The sequence below is a fragment of the Schistocerca americana genome, chromosome 1 (assembly GCF_021461395.2).
Source record: "Schistocerca americana isolate TAMUIC-IGC-003095 chromosome 1, iqSchAmer2.1, whole genome shotgun sequence".
Lineage (NCBI taxonomy): Eukaryota > Metazoa > Arthropoda > Insecta > Orthoptera > Acrididae > Schistocerca > Schistocerca americana.
In genome coordinates, this window is record NC_060119.1 from 1,254,484,774 (window position 1) to 1,254,512,159 (window position 27,386).

The following is a 27,386-nucleotide window of genomic DNA, read 5'->3' on the forward strand; positions in this document are numbered from 1 at the left end:
TCTGTGGTTTTGGCTAGTGTTCAGGGTACACCTGTTAAATGTTTACTGGACTGTGGGAGTGAATTAAGGGGGCTTTCACAAGCATTTTTTGAACAAATTAAAGACAAAGGAGGAGTAATGATGATTAATGTTTCAGGAATCAGAATTGTATGTGTTGCTGGAAAATGTCTAAAATTTTTATGCAAGAAGCATTATAAACTGTTGAATTGGCAGGACAGCAGCTATGAGGACACTTGTCTTGACCACAGATGTGATTTTAGGTACAGAATTTTTATGCAGATAGAATGTCAATATGGATTCTGCTGCAGATTTTCCACCAAGGTACTTAGCCACAGGCAGTGAAGGGACTGAAGAGTATGGGCTGATTGACAAACATTTAGTAGATGAAGATGTAATTGTTACTTGTAATTTAAATGAACTTGATGAGGAAGGACTCAGGAGTGATGAATATGCGGATTATTTTGTTGGGGACAAGGATGTTTTGTTGGGGAAAAGGATGTCTTGTTGGAGAAAAGGATGTTTTGTTGGGGAAAAGGATGTTTTGTTGGGGAAAAGGATGTTCTGTTGGGGAAAAGGATGTTCTGTTGGGGAAAAGGATGTTCTGTTGGGGAAAAGGATGTTTTGTTGGGGAAAAGGATGTTTTGTTAGCAGAAGAGGAGACACTTTCTAGTAAGTTGACAGAAGTAAGTAAAAATGTGAATGAAGTTGCATATGAAGAGTCCGAATCTATCCTAAGAAAGTCAAATAAAGTTCAAAATTTAGTCACAGAAAGTATTCAGAAAAAAGCTGTCAGTGAATTATCTAACCAGTCTTCTACATCTACATCTACCTCTATATCTACAAGACTACAATGCAATTCACACGTAAGAGCCTGGCAGAGGTTTCACCAAACCATTTTCAGTCTATTTTTCTACCGTTTCACTCTCCAACAGGGCATGGAAAAAACGAACACCTAAATCTTTCTGTGCAACCTCTGATTTCTCTTATTTTATGATGATAATCATTCCTCCCTGTGTAGGTGGGTGTCAACACAATATTTTTGCATTCATAGGAGACAGATGGCAACTGGAATTTCTCGGAAAGATCTAGTCGTAATGGAGAATGCCTTTGTTGTAATGATTGCCACCCTAATTTGCATACAATATCCAGGACACTCTCGCCCCTATTTCGCGACAATACAAAATGAGCTGCCCTTCTTAAAATTTTTTGATGTCCTCTGTCGATCCTATCTGGTAAGGATCCCATACCACAAAGCAATACTCTAGCAGAGGACAGACAGTTTAGTGTGGGCACTCTCTTTAGTAGGCCTGTTGCATTTTCTAAGTGTTGTGCCAATAACACAGGCTTTGGTTTGCCTACCCCACTACATTGTCTGTGTGTCCATTCCAGTTTAAGTTGTTTGTAATTCTAATTCCGAGGTATTTAGTTGAATTGACAGCCTTTAGATTTGTGAGATTTATCGCATAACCGAAATTTGGAGTATTCCTTTTAGTACTCAAGTGAATGGCTTCGCAATTTTCATTATTTAGTGTCAACTGCTACTTTTCTATCATACAGATACTTTGTCTATATTTTTTGTCGTTTTGTTTTTGATCTTATGGTGACATTACTACATACTAAATGACAACATCATCTGAAAACAATCTAAGTTGATTGCTTCAATCACTTATACAGATTATAAACAGCAGGGGACCTACAACACAACCTTAGAGAATGTCTGGTATCACTTCTGTTCTGTTTGATGACTTTCCGTCAATTACTATGAACTGTGGCTTTTCTGACACAAAATCATGAATCCAGTTGCAAGTTGCACAACTGAGACGATACTCCACAGGCATCCAATTTTATTAGAAGCTGCTTATGAGGAACAGCATAAAACACCTTTTAGAAATATAGAAATATGGAATCCATTTGACATTCCTTTTTTATAGCGTTCATTACTTCGTGAGAATAAAAAGATAGTTGTGTTTCACAAGAAAGATGTTTTCTGAATTCGTGCAGACTGTGTGTCATTTTCCTTGAGGTAATTCATAATGTTCAAACACAATATACATTCCAAAATCCTACTGAAAATCAGTGTCAAGTGATACGGGTCTGTAATTCACCACATTACTACTACTACTTTTCTGGAGTACTGATGTGACCTGTGCAGCTTTCCAGTTTAAAGTACTGGTATTTCGTCAAGCGAGCAGTTGTCTATAGTAAGTATGGAGCTATTAGATCAGCATTCTCTTAAAGAAACCTAAATGCTATTGAGTGTGGACCACAGAACTTGCCTTTATTAAGAAATTTAAGCTGCTTTGCTTCACCAAGGATATCTTATTCCAACTTATACATGATTACAGCAGTTCATGATTAGAATTCGGGAGTATTTACTTCATTATCATTGGTGAAGAAATTTTGGAGAACCATTTTTAGCAGCTCTACTTTAGTGGCACTGTCATAGGTAACATTGCTGTTGCTATCGCACAATAAACGTATTGATTGTGTCTTGCTGTTGGGGTAATTCGCATACAATCAGAATCTTTGTGTTTTCTGCCTGATTTCGAGGCAAGAGTTGTGCTGTGGAAACAATTAAAACACCTCGCACTTAAGTTTGCACTAAATTTCAAATTTCTATAAAGCTTCATCTATCTTGAGGATTGGGTGGTGTTTTAAATTTGGCACACTTGTTTTGTTGCTTCTGCAACAGTGTTCTGGCAGTTTTGTGTACCATGCATGATCAGTGCCATATTTTATTAATTTATTTCATAGAAATCTCTCCATTGCTGTCGATACTATTTCTTACAGTTAAGCCTCATCTGGTCTATGCTTACATAGTTAGTTCGGAAGAAATGGAGGCTGTCTCTTAGGAAGGTGTAAAGCAAAATTTTATTTTATTTTTAAATAGATATATTTTGTGTTTATTTTTGATGAGTTTGGATGTTATGGTATTCAGTCTTGTTACAATGACCTAGTTGGCACTAATACTTGTGTCCATCATAATGCTCCGTATTTCCCCTAGATTGTTTGGTAGTAAGATGTCAAGTATGTTTTTGCAACCGTTTACACATCTGTACTATTTGTTCAAAATAATTTTTGGAGAAAGAGTTTAGTACTGGTTTCAAACACACATTTTCACCAATGTTTTGAAGTTAGATTGAAGCCACCACCAGCTATAAATGCATCAGTGTGGTGGTAGCTATCTGAAATGATATTTGACTCAAGTTTTCTTTGAACGGCTCAGAAACTGTATCATCTGACCCGGGAGGTAGGAACCCATTATTGGTTGTCAAGTATAGCCTCTACCCATACTAACTCATAGGAATTATATATTTAAATCTGACTACAAGATAAAAGTACCTCTAGCAGCAACAAACATGCCTCCACCATCTGAATTTAATCTACACTTTCTGAATACCATTACATGTCCTTGGCATAAGCTTTGGCTTTAGCCGGGCTTCATTACCTGTGACAATTTCTGCTTCAGTGTCTTCTATCAGCACCAGAAGCTCTGGTTCTTCCACAACACAGCTACAATAATTTACTGGTATAATACTTACGGCTTCTTGGTCACCCCTTGACTTGTGTTTGACTGGCACCCTCTAACACTAAAAATCTTTCTGTCCTTTCCAGAGACCCTCTAGCACATAAAAAACCTCCCAGTCCACTCCACACAGCCCCCACTAACCATGTGTAATGGCCTCCTGAACAGTTATGTGGAACATCATACGCGTAATGGGGCCCCTTAGGGAAATGGCAGCAAGAGAGGGGAAGAAAACCAATGTGCACTCCGTGTGCATACCGGGGGGAGTCATTCCAGATGTGGAAAGTGTCCTTCCGGATGCCATGAAGGGTACAGGGTGCACCCATCTGCAGGTGGTCGCTCATGTCGGCACCAATGATGTGTGTCGCTATGGATCGGAGGAAATCCTCTCTGGCTTCCGGCGGCTATCTGATTTGGTGAAGACTGCCAGTCTCGCTAGCGGGATGAAAGCAGAGCTCACCATCTGCAGCATCGTCGACAGGACTGACTGCGGACCTTTGGTACAGAGCCGAGTGGAGGGTCTGAATCAGAGGCTGAGACGGTTCTGCGACCGTGTGGGCTGCAGATTCCTCGACTTGCGCCATAGGGTGGTGGGGTTTCGGGTTCCGCTGGATAGGTCAGGAGTCCACTACACGCAACAAGCGGCTACACGGGTAGCAGGGGTTGTGTGGCGTGGGCTGGGCGGTTTTTTAGGTTACATGGCCTTGGGCAAGTACAGAAAGGGCAACAGCCTCAACGGGTGCGGGGCAAAGTCAGGACATGCGGGGACCAAGCAGCAATCGGTATTGTAATTGTCAACTGTCGAAGCTGCGTTGGTAAGTACCGGAACTTCAAGCGCTGATAGAAAGCACCGAAGCTGAAATCGTTATAGGTACAGAAAGCTGGCTTAAGCCAGAGATAAATTCTGCCGAAATTCTTACAAAGGTACAGACGGTGTTTAGAAAGGATAGATTGCATGCAACCGGTGGTGGAGTGTTCATCGCTGTTAGTAGTAGTTTATCCTGTAGTGAAGTAGAAGTGGATAGTTCCTGTGAATTATTATGGGTGGAGGTTACACTAAACAACCGAACTAGGTTAATAATTGGCTCCTTTTACCGACCTCCCGACTCAGCAGCATTAGTGGCAGAACAACTGAGAGAAAATTTGGAATACATTTCACATAAATTTTCTCAGCATGTTATAGTCTTAGGTGGAGATTTCAATTTACCAGATACAGACTGGGACACTCAGATGTTTAGGACGGGTGGTAGGGACAGAGCATCGAGTGACATTATACTGAGTGCACTATCCGAAAATTACCTCGAGCAATTAAACAGAGAACCGACTCGTGGAGATAACATCTTGGACCTACTGATAAAAAACAGACCCGAACTTTTCGAATCTGTATGTACAGAACAGGGAATCAGTGATCATAAGGCCGTTGCAGCATCCCTGAATATGGAAGTTAATAGGAATATAAAAAAAGGGAGGAAGGTTTATCTGTTTAGCAAGAGTAATAGAAGGCAGATTTCAGACTACCTAACAGATCAAAACGAAAATTTCTGTTCCGACACTGACAATGTTGAGTGTTTATGGAAAAAGTTCAAGGCAATCGTAAAATGCGTTTTAGACAGGTACGTGCCGAGTAAAACTGTGAGGGACGGGAAAAACCCACCGTGGTACAACAACAAAGTTAGGAAACTACTGCGAAAGCAAAGAGAGCTCCACTCCAAGTTTAAACGCAGCCAAAACCTCTCAGACAAACAGAAGCTAAACGATGTCAAAGTTAGCGTAAGGAGGGCTATGCGTGAAGCGTTCATTGAATTCGAAAGTAAAATTCTATGTACCGACTTGACAGAAAATCCTAGGAAGTTCTGGTCTTACGTTAAATCAGTAAGTGGCTCGAAACAGCATATCCAGACACTACGGGATGATGATGGCATTGAAACAGAGGATGACACGCGTAAAGCTGAAATACTAAACACCTTTTTCCAAAGCTGTTTCACAGAGGAAGACCGCACTGCAGTTCCTTCTCTAAATCCTCGCACAAACGAAAAAATGGCTGACATCGAAATAAGTGTCCAAGGAATAGAAAAGCAACTGGAATCACTCAATAGAGGAAAGTCCACTGGACCTGACGGGATACCAATTCGATTCTACACAGAGTACGCGAAAGAACTTGCCCCCCTTCTAACACCCGTGTACCGCAAGTCTCTAGAGGAACGGAGGGTTCCAAATGATTGGAAAAGAGCACAGATAGTCCCAGTCTTCAAGAAGGGTCGTCGAGCAGATGCGCAAAACTATAGACCTATATCTCTTACGTCGATCTCTTGTAGAATTTTAGAACATGTTTTTTGCTCGCGTATCATGTCATTTCTGGAAACCCAGAATCTACTATGTAGGAATCAACATGGATTCCGGAAACAGCGATCGTGAGAGACCCAACTCGCCTTATTTGTTCATGAGACCCAGAAAATATTAGATACAGGCTCCCAGGTAGATGCTATTTTTCTTGACTTCCGGAAGGCGTTCGATACAGTTCCGCACTGTCGCCTGATAAACAAAGTAAGAGCCTACGGAATATCAGACCAGCTGTGTGGCTGGATTGAAGAGTTTTTAGCAAACAGAACACAGCATGTTGTTATCAATGGAGTGACGTCTACAGACGTTAAAGTAACCTCTGGCGTGCCACAGGGGAGTGTTATGGGACCATTGCTTTTCACAATATATATAAATGACTTAGTAGATAGTGTCGGAAGTTCCATGCGGCTTTTCGCGGATGATGCTGTAGTATACAGAGAAGTTGCTGCATTAGAAAATTGTAGCGAAATACAGGAAGATCTGCAGCGGATAGGCACTTGGTGCAGGGAGTGGCAACTGACCCTTAACATAGACAAATGTAATGTATTGCAAATACATAGAAAGAAGAATCCTTTATTGTATGATTATATGATAGCGGAACAAACACTGGTAGCAGTTACTTCTGTAAAATATCTGGGAGTATGCGTGCGTAACGATTTGAGGTGGAATGATCATATAAAATTAATTGTTGGTAAGGCGGGTACCAGGTTGAGATTCATTGGGAGAGTGCTTAGAAAATGTAGTCCATCAACAAAGGAGGTGGCTTACAAAACACTCGTTCGACCTATACTTGAGTATTGCTCATCAGTGTGGGATCCGTACCAGGTCGGGTTGACGGAGGAGATAGAGAAGATCCAAAGAAGAGCGGCGCGTTTCGTCACTGGGTTATTTGGTAACCGTGATAGCGTTACGGAGATGTTTAATAAACTCAAGTGGCAGACTCTGCAAGAGAGGCGCTCTGCATCGCGGTGTAGCTTGCTCGCCAGGTTTCGAGAGGGTGCGTTTCTGGATGAGGTATCGAATATATTGCTTCCCCCTACTTATACTTCCCGAGGAGATCACGAATGTAAAATTAGAGAGATTAGAGCGCGCACGGAGGCTTTCAGACAGTCGTTCTTCCCGCGAACCATACGCGACTGGAACAGGAAAGGAAGGTAATGACAGTGGCACGTAAAGTGCCCTCCGCCACACACCGTTGGGTGGCTTGCGGAGTATCAATGTAGATGTAGATGTAGATACCCTACCATCCTATGGTGCAAGTCAAGGAACCTGCAGCCTACAAGGTCACAGAACAGTCCGAGCCTCTGATTCAGACACTCCATTTGCCTCTGTAACAAAGGTCTGAAAACGATCCTGTCGACGCTACAGATGGTGGGTGAGTCTGCCTTCATCTCACAAGCAAGACTGGCCATCTTTACCAACTCAGATAGCCGTTGGACACCAGAGAGAATCTCTTCTGATCCAAAGCAACACACATCGTTAATTCGTTAGTAATCACATGAGCAACACAAATCTTTAGTACCAACATGAGATACCACCTTCACGGTCATGGCATCCAGGAAGACGTTATCCACATCTGGGATCACTCCCCCTGATATGCACACAGAGTGCACACTGGACTACTTCCTCTCCTTGACAGCCACATCCCTAAGGGAGCTCATTACTCACCTAACGTCAGAGCTCCCAACCATCAATAATCCCACCCTTTATGACAGCCCAGATCTTGCAGGCTGCGAGGACTCCTCTAAAACAAGACAAGCGACTGCATCTGGCTCAGGATCATTATTAGCCACAGATAGCACCTTAAACCTGTTTGGCAGATGAACCATGCAGGCTTTTCAACCCCCACCTCCCCCTGGAAAGTTTTTCCCTGCTGCTACACCTTGTGGTAACCTCCAAGTCGATAACAGGTAAATGATCAACCTCAGTGCGGGCAGTAGCTGGAGCAGCCACAGTAGTGGACCAATTGGGGGCTCACAGGCAAGTGCCTCAAGATGTGAGACAAAAGCCAGCACTGCCTGGAGCTGTGTCTATTAAGTGTACAAACACACAAGAACTTTAAGAATTAAACTAGTAGCACAGAATAACTTGAAAATAAGTCGCTCCTGTTAGATGCTCATAAAAGTAATTAACAGACAAATGCTGTACGTGCCTGTGCTGATGCATAAATGGAAGCAGTTGTCTTGCTGATTGTCTGACCAACACTGAACTGTTCTGACCAAAACAAACAAATGCCTCTGGTGGTACAAGTGGCGGTACTCTACACTTCTGTGCTAGACCCTTCAGTGCTTCAGTACAGAGTATGGATGGATGTTGAAGAAGGTCTATCAAGTGGCTCAACTTGGAAAAAAGTAGCAATTTTACACAAAAAAAGTTTATCCTGACGGGTGAAAAGAATGGTGCACTGAAATTTATGTATTATATAAGAGAAATGTGGGAATGAGTCAAGATTTAACTGTGTTTTGGATAACTTGTGCAATGAAAATAATAAAGTGGGTGGCAGTGAAAGTGAGATGGAAAAAGTACCACATGAACTGAGAAACCAGTAGACAAATGAATGTGTGACCTTAGCAGGATTCACATCCTTTGCGAATCATGCTCAGCGAACACAGGGCTCCAAGCTATGATGTGCTGTTTTTAAAAATCATTTTCCCCACATTGCATTCTTGTTCTACTGTCCTATCAATCTATTAAAAAATTTCTTCCACTGTTGTAGCTTTCGGCCATAAAGGCCTTTGTCAGCGGCACACACACACACACACACACACACACACACACACACACACACACACACGTGCAAACGCAACTTGCACACACGTCCGCAGTCTCAGAGAACTGAAACCACACTGCCAGTTCTCTGAGACGGCAGATGTATGTGCAAATTGTGTTTGCGAGAGTGTGTGTGTGCTTGTGTGTATGTGTGTCTACTGCTGACAAAGGCTTTTATGGCCAAAAGCTACAATTGCGTGAATCTTTTCGTTGTGCCCATCGCGACTCAGCATCTCTGTTATATGGTGAGTAGCAACTTTCCTTCTCTGGTATTGTTACATTCCATCCTGGTTTTTCCATTGTTTGATTTTCTTCCACTGTCGTCATCTCTCTAGGAATAGGTTTTTGATCATTATGATGCTACTTACCAGGAGGTAATCGGTATTGTTTAGGTCACTGAATTTTTCACTATGCCAAATTTGTCAATCGAATGTAGTTTTAATTTTAATTATGTTCTTACATATATTTCAAAATATCATATGTCTATGTAGTTACGGTGACAATGCAATTTGAGTATTCATTTTAATTAAATGTTGAGTGCTGTGGTTGGTTGAATAACCCAAGTAAATTTTTTGCAGTGATGCAAAGGCTCTTTAGTGGGCATACCACACGGTGAGTGGTGCCACCACTAGCTGGGTGTATCCATTCTTCCTTTTCTGGTACACTCTTATCTACATCCCTCTCACCCAGCTTAGCCACCTGATTTCTACATTCTGTTTTAACTTAAACATGCTTTATCTCCTGCACCTTTATCATTTATCTATTCCATATTCATTTACACCAACACGTGACTCTCATTTGGAAGAGTTGTTCTTCATTTGCTGAATAGCCTATTACAGTTTTCGGTCCCTGTCCTACTTTATTTGTTTATGATATTTCAGATTTTCATCACTGTCCTCCATATTCATACATCTTTTATTGGGAATTCCTTTCTATTGTCAGTTACTTGTGAGTAACCAGTAACTGACCAATGCCTAAGGCAATAAAATGGCTTGTCCACTGAACTACATGGGTATCCTCATGACAGGACGAAGACAAGAGCGAGAGAGTTGCGAGAAAATGGGAAGCAGAGCTTAATTTTTGAATGGCATATTTTTACACACAGAGATAAACATGAGCATTATGATGGCAAAATAACACTGAATGTGACTGATTGATAATTTTCTTTGCGTAAAACCAGTTGAGGTTGTAGGGAGTGAGCTTCCACCTCCTTAATAAAAGTAATTACACAGTGTATCGTAATATAGTAGTACCAAATGTTAAATACATAAAAAAATCTTTTAATTGTTTTATTATAGGTTTAGAAGAGAGAGTACAAATTTTTTAATGTAAACAAATTTATCATGGTGCAAGAGGATGAACCAAGCACCTGGACAATTGAAGGCTTTGAATGGAGATGTCAGAAGGAGAGGTTGGATTGCAAGCGAGATGTGTGGCGAGTGATGGTTGTAAAACTCAAACTCATATTATTATTATTATTATTATTATTATTGGTGAAGAGTTCTCGGGCTTCTAGCCAGGTGGTGGTGTCTTCAAACTGCGATGTTTATATGAATGACATACTCATCATCTTCCAGCGAAGTGCCAAGACTTTGCAGATTCCGGTCCCTTTATACCTGTGGATTGCCCCCCACCACCTGGCCATGGGAGGCTGGATCCAGGGGAGCTGGTGGGCAGGGGGGGGGGGGGGGGCGGGAGCGGGTGCACCATTCAGAGCATTCCGGCCGCGTCTCGCGAGCTGGACGGTTCTTGGTGCATTCACAGCATACTGCGGCTAATGCTGGATTCCAGACCACACTAAGTTGATAACCTTCGTCTCTGTTCACAAGATTCTTGTGGACCGTATTTCTATCGATTCTTTAATGAAACTGTCCAAATAGCTCCTGGCTCGGCACAGCACCCTGGTCTTCTCGAAATCAAAGGTGTGGTTTTCTCTGATACTATGTTCAGCTATAGTAGATTTCTCTGTCCAAGTCGGACATGTCTGATGCGTTTCTCACACCTTTTCAAGATGCAGAGCTGTGTTTGTCCAATGTACTGTACACCACATTTGCAGGCAGTGCTATATATGCTAGCTGTGTTGAGTTTGAGTGGGTCTTTAGCTGAGCCCAGCAGCTCTTTCATCTTCGGCGGTGGTAGGAAGATGGTATTTATGTTCGATTTTCTCAGTGGCCTCCCAATTTTGGCTGGCATGGGGCCCAAATATGGCAGAAAGGTGAGTCTCTTGTTATCTTCCTCTTCTTCTTCTTCTTCTTCTTCGTCTTCCTCTTCCTCTTTCTGAAATTTGGCAGCCTGTCTCCTCTTGAAGGCCCTACAATCTGTGTTTCACTGTAACCATTTTTCCAAAATACCTCTCTTAGGTGGTGTAATTCACCTGGGAGGCTTTCTTTGTCACAAATAAAGTGTGCCCTATGTACCAAGGCAGTCAGTACTGACTGGTGTTGTGCCAGATGGTGGCAGCTGGTTGCATGGAGGTACAGGTCTGTGTGCATCTTCTTTCTATACACTGAATGGCCCAGCATGCCATCCGCCTTCCTCCTAATCAGTATGTCCAGGAATGGAATACAGCCATTCTCCTCTACCTCCATTGTGAAGGTGATATTCTCATGTATGCTGTTTAGGTGGTCCAAAAACTCCTCCAGTGCCTGCCTGCCATGCTGCCAAATCACAAAAGTATCATCGACATAGCGGAAGATGTGCCTGAGTTTAATGTGAGCAGTTTGTAGAACCACCAATATATTTGTATATTTGTAGAACCACCAATATATAGATTTGCGATCCCTGGAGCAAGGGGAGACCCCATGGCCACTCCATCTACTTGTTCCTAATGCTCTACACTGCACTTGAAGTAGGTGGTCTTAAGTGCATATTCGAAGAGCTTCACTCTTTCAGGCTCGAAGTGCTGATTAAGGAAGGCGTGCCAAGGTGTCTTGTAGAGGCACTTTCATGAACAAGGTGACGTCGAAGCCCACGAGTGGGTCACCTCTCTGTATTTGGATGTCCTTCAGTATTCTCACGAAATCTGCCGAGTTTTTCACGTGATGAATGCAGTGTCCCACCAGTGATTTTAAGAGTGTCGCAAGGTATTTGGCCAGTCCATAACTGTGTGAGTTGATAAGTGTCCAGAATCAGCCCTAGAGGTACCCCATCTTTGTGAACCTTGGGCAATCCATGCAGACGCGGTGTCAATGGCGCCCTGGAATGCAGCCATTTCTTCACTGCCTCTGGTAAATCTGAGTCCTTCAGTAGCGCCACGGTTTTCCTGGTCATCGTCGGGTAGGATCCTTGTTAAGCTTCCTGTAGGCTGGGTCTTCAGCAAAGAGCAGATTTTCTGTTGATAGTTGACTGTGCCAATCAGCATCGTCGCATTGTCCTTGTCTGCTGGGAGGACCATGGAGTCAGCATCATCCCTCAGTGCGCGGATAGCCTCTCGTTCCGGCACAGCAATGTTGGCTTATTATTATTATTAATCATCATCATTATCATTGTTTATTGACAAAATTTTGCTTTCCTTAACGTTTATTATTATAAATTAAGATTGCATGGAAAGTTGATGATGGCTGTATAATACCAGTCAGTGTATCTGTACACAACTGCTGTGCACCTGATTTTAAGTCAGTCAGTTGTTGAGCAGCATCTGGCTGTATAGCTGCATGTGTGGAGTGACATTGATTAATAAATTCTCTTACTAGTAATTATGCTAAATATCATACTGTTAATTGCACCAAGTCTAACAAAATAATTAGTTATCACTTAAGCCACATTAAGCAGAAACTATTGGTAATTGAAATTCTTACTATCATACAACTTTGCCAACATGATGTGAGCTAATACACACTTATTAAAGAGACTGGCATCCCAGCTTCACAGTAATATTTTATTTTGTATGAAACTACACATTGAAAATTCCATTATGTCAAAATTTATGTTGCCAATTTTATCCTTGGGCTTGTTAGGTACTGATTTTTTTCACTGTGCTTTTGTTGTTCTATTTGTTTCTGAGTCAGATGATACTCTTTACTAATTAAGCCATTAATTAATTTTTTTAATAATTTTTCATTACACCAAATAATTTTTTTTTTAATATGGCAGCAGTACTCATGAGTCGGGTAACCTTATTGCGAATGCAAAAAGTGAACCAGTAAAAATTTTCTAAATTCCTAGATGACAACATTTTGTGTAGACCAAAATTTTGTCAACACTTATAGCCATTCCTGCATAGCGGTATTTTGTATAGCTGTTTATTAAATGATTGTATAATTTCTGAAATAACAATTTATTTATACAGCAGTTTTTAAATAGTCTGATCTCACTCAATGTGGGGAGAGGTCGTGCCCATTCCCTGTCAGGTTAATAAACCTGTAACATCTACACTCCCGGTTTTTGCTCATGCTACAGCTATGTGCACAGTTTGCTCACAGAAATATGTACACCTGCACCCATAAAAACCAAGTAACATTCATGTCTAATAACTTTCAAATTGTTTTTGTAATTAATTCAAGTTAATGAACATTTCGACTGAATTTTGTCGTGAGTGGTAGGAGGCACTGGCTATCACTGTCACGCAAACAAGGTATTGTTGACCGGTGCGACTAATTAATGAGTGAACACCGCCTGTGACGTTTCTGAAAATGAAAATGTGGGCATTGTTTTGTGCCACAATCGCTTTGTTCAGAGACTTGTGAGGACTATCTTTGATTACTGGACTGTGCGTCATTAATGTGTGTTTTAACAGCTTTGCAATTCATGTGTTTCTGCCAATGTATCGTTTAGTTATTTGTGAGTGCCAATCTGATCACAAGTGCTAGTAGTAAATACCATCAAACATTCAGGAAGACTTTCAGCCTCAAGGCAACATCTACCAAGGAGGTGACAGAGAGAACAGAAAATCTTGTTGGTGCTTTACACAATGTAACATTCATCTACAGAAATAAAATAGACAATAGTATTCAATTGAGAAAATTTATAAATTAGAAGGAAATAAAACAACTGGTTGGTACTTGGCATCTGAAGGTGATATTTTCTTGTGTTGCCAGTGAAAACATTTATGGCACAAATTACTACTTCTAGCTTTTGGAACTTGTATAATCCTTCCATGCGGCTCAGTGACAATGTCCCAGACACAGGAGCCAAAGGTTTTGGGTTTGATCTCTGATCAGTCCCATGATTTTCACTAGTTACTTTGCACTTCCTTCACCTCTGGCAATGTATTTCATGTGAAAAGTGCCAAGTTGCACTGTGGTTCAGAATCCACACATCAAACTGTACCCCCCCCCCTCCCCCCAATCAATAGTTGGGTAAGTCCATTCAAAGGTCGGAGGAATGCAAGAGCATACCACCTTCGATACTGCTTCTGGTCCTCCCTTACGGCAGAAAGAGGAGTTCAATGGCAATTGGAGGGGGGGGGGGGGGGGGAGACTGGCTGAGTTACCTCCCACCCCCTCTGACTCTAGGTTGAACAAACAGGACCATCTCCTTGCTTCTTATTGTTCAGAGCCACACTCTACAACAGTATGCATGCACTTCTTGTGTTTGTTGAGACGGAAATAAGCAGTGCAGAATCTAATAATTACACTGACAGGGCATTAGAGTGGTGTAAAAAGACATGTCCGCTAAATATATTTGAGTATATTTTGGGAAAACCTGCTCTCTCCTCAGTCATCTTAAGTAGTAAAGAAATCGCCTATTACGTGAGGAAAACTTGAATTGGGAACATAGCTGCATTTTTTTAATTTTCCACAAGTCAGTATTAAAGCACAGACAACACTTTTAAAATCACAGACACAACAATTTAGTGATGCTGCTATAGGATTACAGATGAACATTGTCATATGGCAGTTAGCATTACAACTCATTTTACAAACATATTACATAACTGTTAAAAAAGTTCAGGTTTCATTACTTGCCTAGGTACTGCTTGCCCAGAATCAGTTCTGGTGCTGCATATGTTGGAGATCCACAGGATGTTAAGAGGTGTGACTCCAGGCCTCCTGCTGGCTTGGCACAGAGTCCAAAATCAATCAATTTCAAGTTCTGATTCTTGTCAAGTAGTATATTTTCAGGCTTTAGATCTCTGTGTGCATACCCCTGCTCGTGCAGGTACGCAACAGCTGAGATTATCTGCCTGAAGAAAGAGCGAGCCGCTGCCTCAGTCAGCCTGTTGCGTTCCACTGCAAATGAAAATATTTACATAGTTATTCTCTGATTGTATACAGTCACACAAAACACAAAAGAGTGAATACTAAAATATGCACTGAGTGTGAGTTGCTTGTAAGAATTGCCTGTGGTACAAGGAAGCTTGGGAGACTATTTTTCTTATTACTTATTCCATGTAGGAGGTTTCTATGTTACCATTATAAACTTATACGTTTTGACTAAACAATAATTTGAGAAACAGTATCAAAATGGAAATTCTAACTGGAAGTTCATAATCTGTTTTGATTTACGCTACTCACCAATATGATCAAACAGTTCACCACCAGCACAGTACTCTATTACCATGAATATATGAGTATCAGTTTCAATGACTTCATACAGTTTACATATGTGATGATGTGAAAGCCTCTTCAACGCTTCCAGTTCTTGACGTACTCTAGGAAGGTCATCCTATTCAATCACAAGATAGGAAAAACAAAACATAGGTAACTCTTAAATGCCGAACAGACGAAAACACAAAGATGAATGTACAAAAACAGACAGATAATGTTTCTTCCTGTTCCAATAAAGTACTACCTGTAATTGTAAGCCTAATAATAATTCAGATTGAGGTACACAGCTATTAGGGCTTACGAGTTGCGACAATAAAGCAATGAGCCAGATATGAAAAAAAAATTTTGCTTACCATTTTAGTCATTTTAGTATTGTCTCCTTCAAAGTAGTTCCCTTCTGATTGCATACACTTTTTCCAGCACTTCTGCCATTGATGGTAACATTGCTGGAACTCATCTTCTGTAATATCCTTCAAGACCCTCATCACAGCTTTTTGGACATCTTGCGTTGTTTGAAAACTGTGTCCCTCGACCGCCATTTTGACTCTTGGAAATAGAAAAAAGTCGCACAGAGCGATAGCTGATGACTAAGGTGGCTGTGGTAGTACTGACATTTGTTTTGAGGTTAAAAATTGCTGTACTGACAGAGCAGTATGGGATGGCGCATTATCGTGACTTTTGCACAAATCTTTCTCATACCAAGATCTTCAGTTATTATTAGACGAACCATTTCTCGATTGATGTTCAGTTCTTCTGCAATCATTTACACGGATAATCTTTGATCAGATCATATGAGTTCACGCACCCTGGCCAAGTTGACATCCGTCCATGAGGTTGATGGTTGTCCACTGTGGTCTTCACCTTCAACATTCATTCTGCCTTCACTAAATATTTTATGCCAATGAAAAACTTGAGCTCTTGACATAACCTCCTCTCCAAAAGCCTTCTGAAGCTTACTGTAAGTTGTCATCGCGTTTTCACCCAATTTAACACAAAAAGAAATGTCATACCGTTGCGCAATATAATGCAGTTCCATTTCCATGACGAGACACACAAACACGTGTTATTACAGCACAACTCACGACTGTGCAGTCGCATCGATGTGCCGCTTGGACTAGAAGCATTTTATAGACCAAGGTCGAAGGTATTGTGCCTACACAAGCCTGCAGGGTTGCCACATCTTGCAAAGAAAATCTGTCTCATTATTTTATTGCCGCACCTCGTATGATGTTACAAAACACAACAAATCTGTCTACTTTCACACTCCACGAGGCTGAAGCACTCTCTAATGCCCAACCCCAGGTTTACAACCAGACTGAAGCTAGAAGTCAAACACTGCTGTTGTAGTGGCTTGTTAAATTACATTCAAAATTAGCAGTATGCCATAATACAGAATAAGTCTTGTAATCCATACTGTAAAGATAACGCCCCTCTTACATTGCTGACAGTTAAGGAATGAAGAATTACTCAGATCGAAAAACAGCTATGTTGTTGTTTTTTGGGAAAGAGACCAGAGAGCGAGGTCATCGGTCTCATCGGATTAGGGAAGGAAGTCGGCCGTGCCCTTTGAGAGGAACAATCCCGGCATTTGCCTGGAGTGATTTACGGAAATCACGGAAAACCTAAATCAGGATAGCCGGAAGTGGGATTGAACCGTCGTCCTCCCGAATGCGAGTCCAGCGTCTAACCACTGCGCACAGCTATGTAAATTGACACCAAGTTCATCAACAGCAAAAAGTGCCTGTATCAGATACGGATCGGGTCAATGAAGTAGTAGTGAGTGTTTTATGTGGGCCCCCTGCCACCTTCACCGTAAAATCATAACGGCTTATGGAAATGCCACAGGATGTCATTGTTGTCAACTGCTGATATTTCAATAGGTGTACATGCAGTTATTTTCAAGGCCTTAACAACAACAACAGGGCGTGCACTTGTCAAAATATCAGTGGTTGTCATGATATCACCCTACTACGTTCCCATAATTTATTGGAACATCGTATAGGCCAGGGGAAATTCAGGTCTCTCACTTCTCACAACGTTTGTAATCCAATATCTAACCATCACATTACATACGTCTTCCATTGCAGGGTACTTCTGTCTACTACCAAACAAATATGACTAGTTATGTTTACATTGTTTTTGAACTACTGCCGATGTACAGTTTCCCGACTGATGTCTGCTGCCTAACTATTAATGACATTTGAAGCACAATATAATACTCCATTCTGAAGTGCAGATAGGGATACATAATAATAAAGGATATTAACAGCAGGTGTGCCTGTGCTTAAAGTGCATCAACCATGAATAACACTGTTCTGTAACATTCCATTGTTGTTTTACAGTTGTGAGCCTGTACCTATTCTTCATTATTGCTTCAGCTAACACAGTAAGTTCTGCTGTCATACGTCAAAGTGAGCAGAAGTAATACAATAAGCAGTGAGCTGGGTGAGAAAAAATTTACGATCAAAACAAGGAAATCACCAAGATTCTGGGCTAGTGGCACAATCCCACAATGAGGCAGCTGTCTATGAGATAATTAACAACTAACTAAGTGGTTGGCTGGGACTGATGCAACTGCACTGTTTAATGCTTCAAGTGGGCCATTACTGTGGTGTGGCAATTGCACATGACGGCAGAATGACACAATGAAAGTTTATTTTATTATTGTTTAATTAAACATGAATTACCTCATATCATGTAAGTTTACGTTATAGGTGTTTAATTAAACTGAGAGCAAACTGCGATTTCGCTCATACCTGTTTACCTAGCTAACATAAAAACAGCTGTTCTTTAAATGTCTACACAGTACACTGCACACCCACTCATGTTATAAGAAGTTCGAGGGTTAATACAACAAGGAAAGTTCTGGCAAAATGCATATACTACAGGAGTAAATGAGACCACTCACCAAACAGATGTGTGTGTGTGTGTGTGTGTGTGTGTGTGTGTGTGTGTGTGTGTGTGTGTGTGGGCGCGCGCACTACTTGCACCCATGCACTGTAGCTTGACAAAGGATTTCTCCTGAAAGCTAGCAAGTTTCCTTTCTCTTTAGTGTGCACCTGTCGACTACTCGACACTTCTGCTATTCGGTCTTTTCTATTCCTGGAATGTTTATTTTAATATTATTGTCATTTCCGGTATTGTGGTAGTGACTTCTACAATTCATCTTAAATTCAATCTTATTTTTTTAAGATAGATCCCATTAGGAAGTAAATGTATTGACAAGCATGTCTACGAATCCCATGGTTTCTGATGTTCAGCAATCAACTTTGCCTAATGTCCTCACTGTATGCTTCTGTAGGATAAGTACTTCTTGACCTTAGTTGCATTTCCCCTCAGATTAAGCCATAGGGCAGTACTGAGTGAACAAATGCAATTTGCCAATAATTCTTTCTATGGGTCAATAGAGTGAGAGAGATCTGGGTGCAATACCACTGTCACCTGTCTGGATGTGTAGGAACTACACACATGGAGCCTCATCCCGTGTATGCCTTCTGGAAAGTTGTAACCCTGTTTCACTACTCTCTGGATTTGTCTGTCCATGCTTTGTTTGGGCCTTTAATCAGTATACCTGACTCACCAACATCAAAGCTTTCGAAGGGTCTTCCAGGTTTTCACTTATATTCATAAAAAGACCGGAGTATAATGCACCACCGTGTTCCAAAAAGCAGAATAATGAGCAACAATCAATGGCATGAAGATACAGAAGGCAATGAAAATCACTATATTAACAACACATTGCTTATCCACGGAAATGTGGTCTGTAACTGAGAAAGTGTAACAATATCTCTCAATTGGCAAAAGCTTATGGGTTAGTCCTCCATTTGCACCTCCATGAGGGGACTGGCCAGGAGGAAATTACCATATGAAAAAGATAGAAAAACCACCAAAATGGTAACATTCTGTGAGTCGAATGTCGAAATTTTGAATGTGGCAGGGAAGTTAGAAAATCTGGAAAAGGAAATGCAAAACCTAATTTAGAAACAGAAAGGGTCTACAAAGTGAATTGGAAAGAAGACAAGTATTTCTGGTTAGAAGAATCTCAACAGCAGAAAATGGCGTAATAGGAGTAGGATTCATCACAAATAGAACGATTGGGCAGAGGGCGAAAAACTATTAGATTTTACTGCAAATCAATAAATGAAGTGTATTATCTATGTTACTAAATGGGTGATGTGGGTCACAGTCCCTGCTGGCTGCCAATCTAATAGATTCCAGAGGAAATAAAATTTTGACTAAATATTTCATACTGACTGACTTTAAAGATTTTAAATACAGTCATAATCAATTCATTAACAGTTATAATCTTATGTTAAAGATTTAAAACAAGCTACATCTACAGCATTACTCTGCAAACCACTGTGAGGTGCATGGCAGGTCTACTTCCCATTGTACCAGTTATTAGGGTTTCTTTCTGTTCCATTCACATATGGATCGTGGGAAAAATGAATGTTTGACTGCCTCTCTGTGTGCAGTAATTATTTTAATCTTATTCTCATGATTTCTATGCAGGGGTTGCTGTATATCCCTAGCGTAATCACTTAAAGGCAGTTCTTGAACCTTGACTTCCTCACGATAGTTTACGTCTACCTTCAAGAGCCTTCCAAATCAGTTCCTTCATCTCCCATTAAACAATCCCGTGACCATTTGTGCTGCCCTTCTCTGTATACATTCAATATCCACTGTTAATCCTATCTGTTATAGTTGCACACACTTGAGCAATATTCCAGAAGTGGTTGCATGAGTGATTTTTAAGCAATCTCTCTTTTAGATTGATTGCACTTTCCCAGTATTCCACCAATAAACCAAAGTCCACCACCTGTTTTATCCACAACTGAATCTATGTGATCATTCCATTTCATATCTATACAAAGTGTTACACCCAGGTATTTGTATGAGTTGACCAATTCCAAGAGTGACTTACTGATACTACAGACACAGGGTACTATGTTTTTTTTGTTTTGTGAAGCGCAAAACTTTACATTTCTGAACATTTAGATCAAGCTGCCAATCTCTGCACCATGTTGAAATCGTATCAAGACCTGACTGAAAATTTATGCAGCTTCTTTCAGATAGTACTTCATTATAGATAACTGCGTCATCTGCAGAAAGCCTGATTCTATTAATATTGTCTGCAAAGTCAAAGTCATTAATATACAACATGAACAGCAAGCATCCCAACACAGTTCCCTGTGGCACACTCAAAGTTACTTCTACATCTGACGACTCTCCATCCAAGATAATATGCTGTGTCCTCCCTACCAAAAGTGCTCAATCCACTCACAAATTTCACTTGATACCCCATATGGTTGTACTTTTGACAATAAGCATAGGTGCAGTACTGAGTCAAGTGCATTTCGGAAATCAAGAAATACTGCATCTACCTGGTTGCCTTGATTCAAAGCCTTCACACTATGTCATGCTAGAAAAGTGCACATTGGATTTCACATGACCGATTTTTTCGAAATCCATGCTGGTTGGCATTGAGGAGGTTATTCTGCCCTAGATACCTCATTATGTTTGAGCTCAGAATATGTTCTAAGATTCTGCACCAAATTGATGTCAAGGATATTGGACAGTTTTGTGGATCACTTCTACTACCCTTCTTGTAGACACGTGTGATCTGTGCCTTTTTCTAAGAATTGGGCATGGTTTTTTGTTCCAGGGATCCATGATACATCATAATTAGAAGAGGGGCTAACTCAGCTGCAGGTTCAGTATAGAATCTGACAGTGATTCCATCGGGGCCTGGGGCTTTGTTCAATTTTAATGATTTCATCTGTATCTCAACACCACTAACACTAATATTTATTTCATTCATCTTTTCAGTGGCACGAGGATTAAACTGGGGTAATTCACCTGAGTTTTCCCTTTATAAAGGATCATTTGAAATTGCAGTTACGCATTTCAGGTTTTGCTTTACTATCCTCATTTCAGTTCCTATATCATTTGCTACAGACTGGATGCTAATTTTGGTGCCACTAACAGCCTTTGTGTACAACCAGAATTTCTTTGGGTTCTGTGAAAGATCACTTGACAATATTCTGCTATGGTGGTCACTGAAGGCATTATGCATCCATCACTCACCTGACCGCCAAACGCGTTTCATTCTGCATCTCGCTATCAGTAGCCCTTCCATTTGTTTTACATCTGTTGTGCAGTAATCTCATTACGAACTGTTCTACTGAGTACACATCTATCCATTGCATGGTCAATTACGCTTTTAGACTTGCACCATAGTTCCTTTACAAGCTCCTGCCCTGCGCATAAAGTTCCAAGTACCTCACTGAGGTATGACGCTATCGATTTTTTTATCCAGTGTAATCAACATATATATCTTTCTGCTTGTTTTATTTGTCCTTTGTTCTTTGGTAATCATTGTTATCACAACCGCGTTGTCACTGATACCAGTTTCGATGTGGGCGTCTCAATGAGGTCACATGTATTTATGGCCATTAGATCTAATATGTTTCCACCATGAATGGGGATCCTAACTATCTGTTCTAGGTAGCTCTCTGAGAAGGCATTTAGTAATGTTTCACAGGATGTCTTAGCATGTCCATCACTAAAAAAACTGTAATTTTGCAAATTAATTATCAGATTATTAAAGTCTCCACCGAATTACAGTATGATTGGGAAACCTACGTTACAAGTGAACTGAGGTTTTCTCTAAAGTTTTCAGTTACATCAGGAGATGAGTCTGGTGGGTGATAGAAGGCTCCATTTAGCATTTTATGACACTCCTGATAGGTCAAGCAAAACAATTACAAGCTGCAAATTACCCAGACTATATTCATCAAGTATTTCAGAATGAGAGCACTTAGTGGCTTCTAGTAAACTTTACACACAGTTTCGAGCCTTTTCTAAAGTGTTTTTCTTTCTTACGTGCTTAACAGAAATATTTAACACATTAACTCATTTGTAAAGTAATCAGATGTTTGAAACAGTTTTATACATGGGAATTAGATTCTTTAAAGAACTGGGGGTGCGGGCTTACTGGTTGACACTAATTCGTAGCTTCCACTTTTTTTATGTTTTTGCCACTTTGCTTATTATACGATACATATGAAACATGATTTTTTTTTAATTTATTTGAACTATTGTATGATTGGCTTTACGAATAATCATAGATAGTTTTATTAATTACATTTATGTACAGGTGGAACAAAAAATGTGTTCACTTGTGTATTTTGGGTTACAGTGTATCACTGAAATCAGTAGCAAAGAATTCAAAACCTGCAAATGTAAGTGAAGATTTTGTTCACACTACTTATTAAAAAAATAGTAATAGCAATTGTCCCCAGTCTATCGTAAGATAGATATAAGAGATTCGAATATATCCAACAAACAATTCTGGACGTTGGCTTGATTGGTTGGTTGACTGACTGATGGTTAAGGGACTAAACAGCAACGTCATCAGTCTCTCAATCCAGGGAAAGTTAACTGGATTTAGTGACAACTCCAAGCTATGTAGGTGGGGTAAGACCAAGGTATTGAAGACAATACTGATGCCAGAGCTGAGAAACAATTTATGGGAACATGTATAGATTGGGTCGGTATGTAGGTCAGAGCACACGAGGCCTCTCCCATGGCTCATCCAATGGCAAGAAAAGCCCCCCCCAAATCTGACCCCTGCCATATTGATGAAGGGTGAAGATGGTTACAGAGCAAAGAATGTCCTCTAATTATCAGATTCAGTTAATTAAATGTGAGAAGGCTAAAAATGTAATGGGCATCAGTTGGGCCACGAGTAATGAAAACAAAAGGAGAGAAATAGGTAAGGCAGCAGGTGGATGTCCCCATGGCTCTGCATGTGACAGGTGTCGTCCCAGTCCTGCTCCAATGTAGTCAAGGCATGAAAGAGCACCCACCATTCAACATTTGAAGAAAATAATTGCTAAATGTTGTCTGGAGTGTAGTGTTATACAGCAGTGAATCATGGGCAGTTAAAAAGAAAGATGTTTAGGAAGTTTTGAAATGTGTCTATGGAGAAGAATGCTCAATGTGTAGTGGACTGACAAGACTTAAGAATGAGGTAGTAATGAAGTAAATAGGGGAGGAAAGAAGATTACTGGAGGTGATCAGAAAGAGGAGGAAACCTTGGGCTGGGACATACACTGTGTAGAAAATGTCTGCAATAAAGAATATAGAATAAAAAGTGGAAGGAATGAAAGGGTGAGATGGAGGAGAATTGGTATGGTGGATGACATTAGAAGAGGACAAACATATTAACAGATGGAAGATGCTCAGAACAGGACACGATGGTGAGCCTGTAGTTGAAACCTGTCAGATATAAGCACTAAATAAGAGCAAGAAGACCCAACAAAACACGACTGTACAACAACTTTCCAGTACTGGGTACCCTAGCAGAGTTTTGGATTAGGATGGACCTCGCTATGATGGCAGAAATGCACAACTCGCATTTTTGCAGGAGAGAACTGGAAACCATGGGAAAGAGTCCACCCTGGAGCCCATCAGATGGCACCTTGGAGCTGGCATTCAACTGAGGTTATTCACTAGTCATTGCTATAAAGCACAGGGGTGACTGCGACCCATGGTCACTAGCCCATTGACAGCAAGGAGGAAGAGCATAACACTCGTGACAGAGTCCAGTGGCACACCATTCTCTTGGTCCTGTGGCTAGCTCAGTGAAATACCAACTTGTACATGGAACAATGGTGGGACAAAAACTGACAAAAATTGAGAGGAAGCCTCTAAGGCCCCAGTCATGAGGGTAAGGAAATGTTATAGCACCAAGTGGTGTCGTATGCTTTGTGTAAGTCAAACTGCTGCTATGAAGGTGCTGGCGTTTAGAAAAAATCTGTAGGACTGCAGTTTCCAACCTAGCCAGACGGTCAAGAGCAGATCGTCCCTCCTGGAAACCACACTGATAAGGGCACAAAAGGCACCCAGACTCAAGAACCCAGTATAATCTGCAGGCAAATATCTTTTCAACCACTTTGCAGAGCACATTGGTGAGGCTAATCAGTTGGTAGCTGTTGAGAGATGTTGGATTTGAACAGTAATCAAAATGGCATGGGTCCCCGGTTCGAATCCAACCATTTCTTAACTTTGGAATAAAAATCATCAGCAATTGCGAAGAAGACTTCTGACATAAGGAATCACTTTTGCTCTGCCAACAACCTTGTCAAAGAGGGCAGAGGAGCAGACAGAGGTCCAGGACACACTTGCTTTTGGGTGGGAACCAAATCAAGGAGGTGGAAGGATCAGCAATGATTGGCAGCCTGAGGAAACAGAAGGTAATTGAAATTACTGCTGTAAAAACACATGATGTTTATTCACAGGACATGTGGTCTGTAATTGAAACAAAGTGTCATGATGATCTCTCCACTGGCAAAATATTGGACTGCCAAGTAGGTGGTGACCATGAGAAAAAGATGGAATCACTGAGAAAGAGATAACGTTCTGTATGTCATGCCATGAAATGTCATATGTCTTAATGTAGCAGGAAAGCTAGAAAATTTTAGAAGGGAAATGCAGAGGATTAACCTAGATATAGTGGGAGTCAAAGACGTGAAATATAAAGAAGATAAGGATTTCTGCTCAGGCGAATCTAGGGTAATAGCACCAGTAGCAGAAAATAGCATAACAGAAATAAGATTTGTTATGAATAGGAAAGTGGGGCAGAATATGAGCCACTGTGAACTTTTCAGGGATAGGATTGTTCTCATCAGATTCAACAGCAGCCAAATGCTGACGGCAATACTTCAGATGCACATGCCAACATTGCAGTCACATGATGAAGAGAGAGAGAAAGTTTGAGGATACCAAATAGTTAAATCAGTATGTAAAGGTAGGCCTTCCCAAGAATCCTGGCCACGAAATGTTGTGAAGGAGGATGAGGAGAGGAGAAGAATTGGGACAAGACTACTCCAGTGACCCTAGAGGCACCAGATCCCCTCACAATGACGGATTCTGAACCAATGCTCACTGATCTGGTTCCGCCCTGTCGGGACAGGCAGTGATCCTGTGGTGTGACAATTCCTCTTGGCTCCTTTACGCCTAACTTGGACACCTATAACATGATCATTCAGTGATCTCTGTGACAGTGGCCATTTTTGGTGATCCTGTTGCTTCCTTGCTAGATGGACCAACTATGACATTAGATGCTTTGGAGAGCCAACTGGCAGTTGTAAGCCTCTGCAGTTACCTTCGCCCGCTGTCAGATTGCATCAACAAGGCTGTGCAAGTTGTCTCCATCATGGATTATTTTGCTTTCAAGGTAGCAGAATTCCGTAACTCCTACTTCGTGCCAACTAATTTTAAGTTTTGTAATACCACAATACCTTTTGGGATCCTGTATCCTATTCCAATCTCGTCTCCACTCTCCCGCAGAGGGCATATATGGAATATTGGTAATTTAGTAATTTACACCAATTTAAACTAGTGTTTTGACGTTGTTTACATTGGGCCTCACCAGTATATAGAATGAAGGAAACATGTTGGATTAAAAACTACTGTACCATCATAATTTACACACAATGCAAACTACAGGCACATGGTAGGAATAAAATTTGCTACTGTAATTAAGGAGTAATTAATGATTAAAGTTCCGATATTTGTAGTCATCAAGAGAGCTATTTTTATGCTGTTAGATAAAGAAAAACCTATTTGTATTCCTAATAGAAATATGACATCATGATTTTTCAGTCAGAATTAAGCATATTCATGTTTTAATTGGTGTTAGTTAACAGACCTGTACTTATGACCATATAGAAATGTAAAATTTTACTCATACAAAATTTAATTAATTGAATCTAGCCCTTTTATTCAATGAAAGTAATTGCTCTGTTCACCTGAAAAGGATATGACTATATTCTTTTAAGTCAGTAAAGTAATGTATGCAAATTAACAAAATACACTGTTGCAACAATAAAACATGTAATTTATAGTCTTAATAGAAACAAATTCTTTCCTATCTTTGTATGAAGTTATTCACTTTTATTTCATGTAAATTTCTATGTAATTTGGGAAGATGTATGTAAAAACCTTTAATTGTATAAATCCAACATTCAATATATACAATGACAGATTGTTTAAAACCCTACAAATAGAGGCAATTTGCACGCCTGCATAGGTCAGTCTTGGAACAAATTCTGTTTCAACAGCATGTAGTCAGACACTGTATATTCGCCATCAAACATCTAGCGTGCAGAATAAAATTCTCTGTGAACAATTAGTACTGAAACTTATTTCTACCATTTCATGATTCCCTTGTGGCAATGCAGTAACATCAAGATGAACCTATCGCAGCATTAAGAAGCAGCATCCCGGATTACACAAGATACGTATTATTTTATTGGTGAAGGATATCCGTAATATGACGCGGTATATTAATCATCATTTTTCTTGCATTAAACAACGATAAACATCCCAAACTTCACCCACAAAAACATGTTTGCCATGTTATATTACAGTTTCTCACTATTCTCATTTTTGCTACTTCTCGTTTTGTCTTTTTCCAGTTTATTCTCAATCCACATTCTGTACGCAATCGACAGTTCATTCCATTCAACAGATCATGTCATTCTTCTTCATTTTCACTGTCAATAGCAACGCTAATTTTAATCCCTCTCTTGAAACTTTCTTTTATTTCCGTCACTGCTTCTTTGATGTATAGATTGACCAGTATGAGGAAAAAATTGCATCCCTGTCTACATGCTTTTTAATCCAAGCACTTTGTTCTTGATCTTCCAGTCTTATCGCCCTCCCTTGGTTCTTGTACACATTGTACATGGCTTATCTTTTCCTACAGTTTACTCCTATTTTTCTCACAATTTCAAATATCTTGCACATTTTCACATTGTTGAATGCTTTTTCTAGATTGACAAATTCTACAAGCGTATCTTTGTTTTCCTACATTCTTGCTTCCGTTATAAGATACAAAGTCAGAACTGCTTCTCTGGTGTCTTTACCTGTCATAAAGCCAAACTGGTCGTCATCTAACAGACCCTTAAGTTTATTTTCCAATGTCCTGTACACTGTACTATTCTGTACTCCAGTTTGGACGCATGAGATGTTATGCTGATCGTGCCTTTGCTATTTTCAGAATTCTGTGTATTATATTTTCCAAAAGTCTGATGGTACATCATCAATCACACAGTTTGAATAGTTGTTTGGTTGCCATTTCTCCGAGAGATTTTAGAAATTCTGATGGAATGTTGTCGGTCCCTTTTGCCTTATTTGACCTCAAGTCTTCCGGAGCTCTCTTAAATTCCGAATCTAGTACTGGATCCCTGATG

At 40.4% G+C, this 27,386-nt stretch overlaps 1 protein-coding gene across 1 annotated transcript in view; it reads right to left on the minus strand.

Moving 5' to 3' along the window:
• The window catches only part of LOC124598711 (maternal embryonic leucine zipper kinase-like), a 425,764-nt gene that overhangs the window by 358,558 nt on the left and 39,820 nt on the right, over positions 1–27,386 (minus strand). Inside the window, exons 3-4 of the mRNA XM_047136020.1 lie at positions 15,091–15,241; positions 14,542–14,805 (exon numbers count right to left, since the gene is read on the minus strand). Of these exons, the coding sequence (XP_046991976.1) occupies positions 14,542–14,805; positions 15,091–15,241 (415 nt within the window). The remainder of the gene's footprint in view (positions 1–14,541; positions 14,806–15,090; positions 15,242–27,386) is intronic.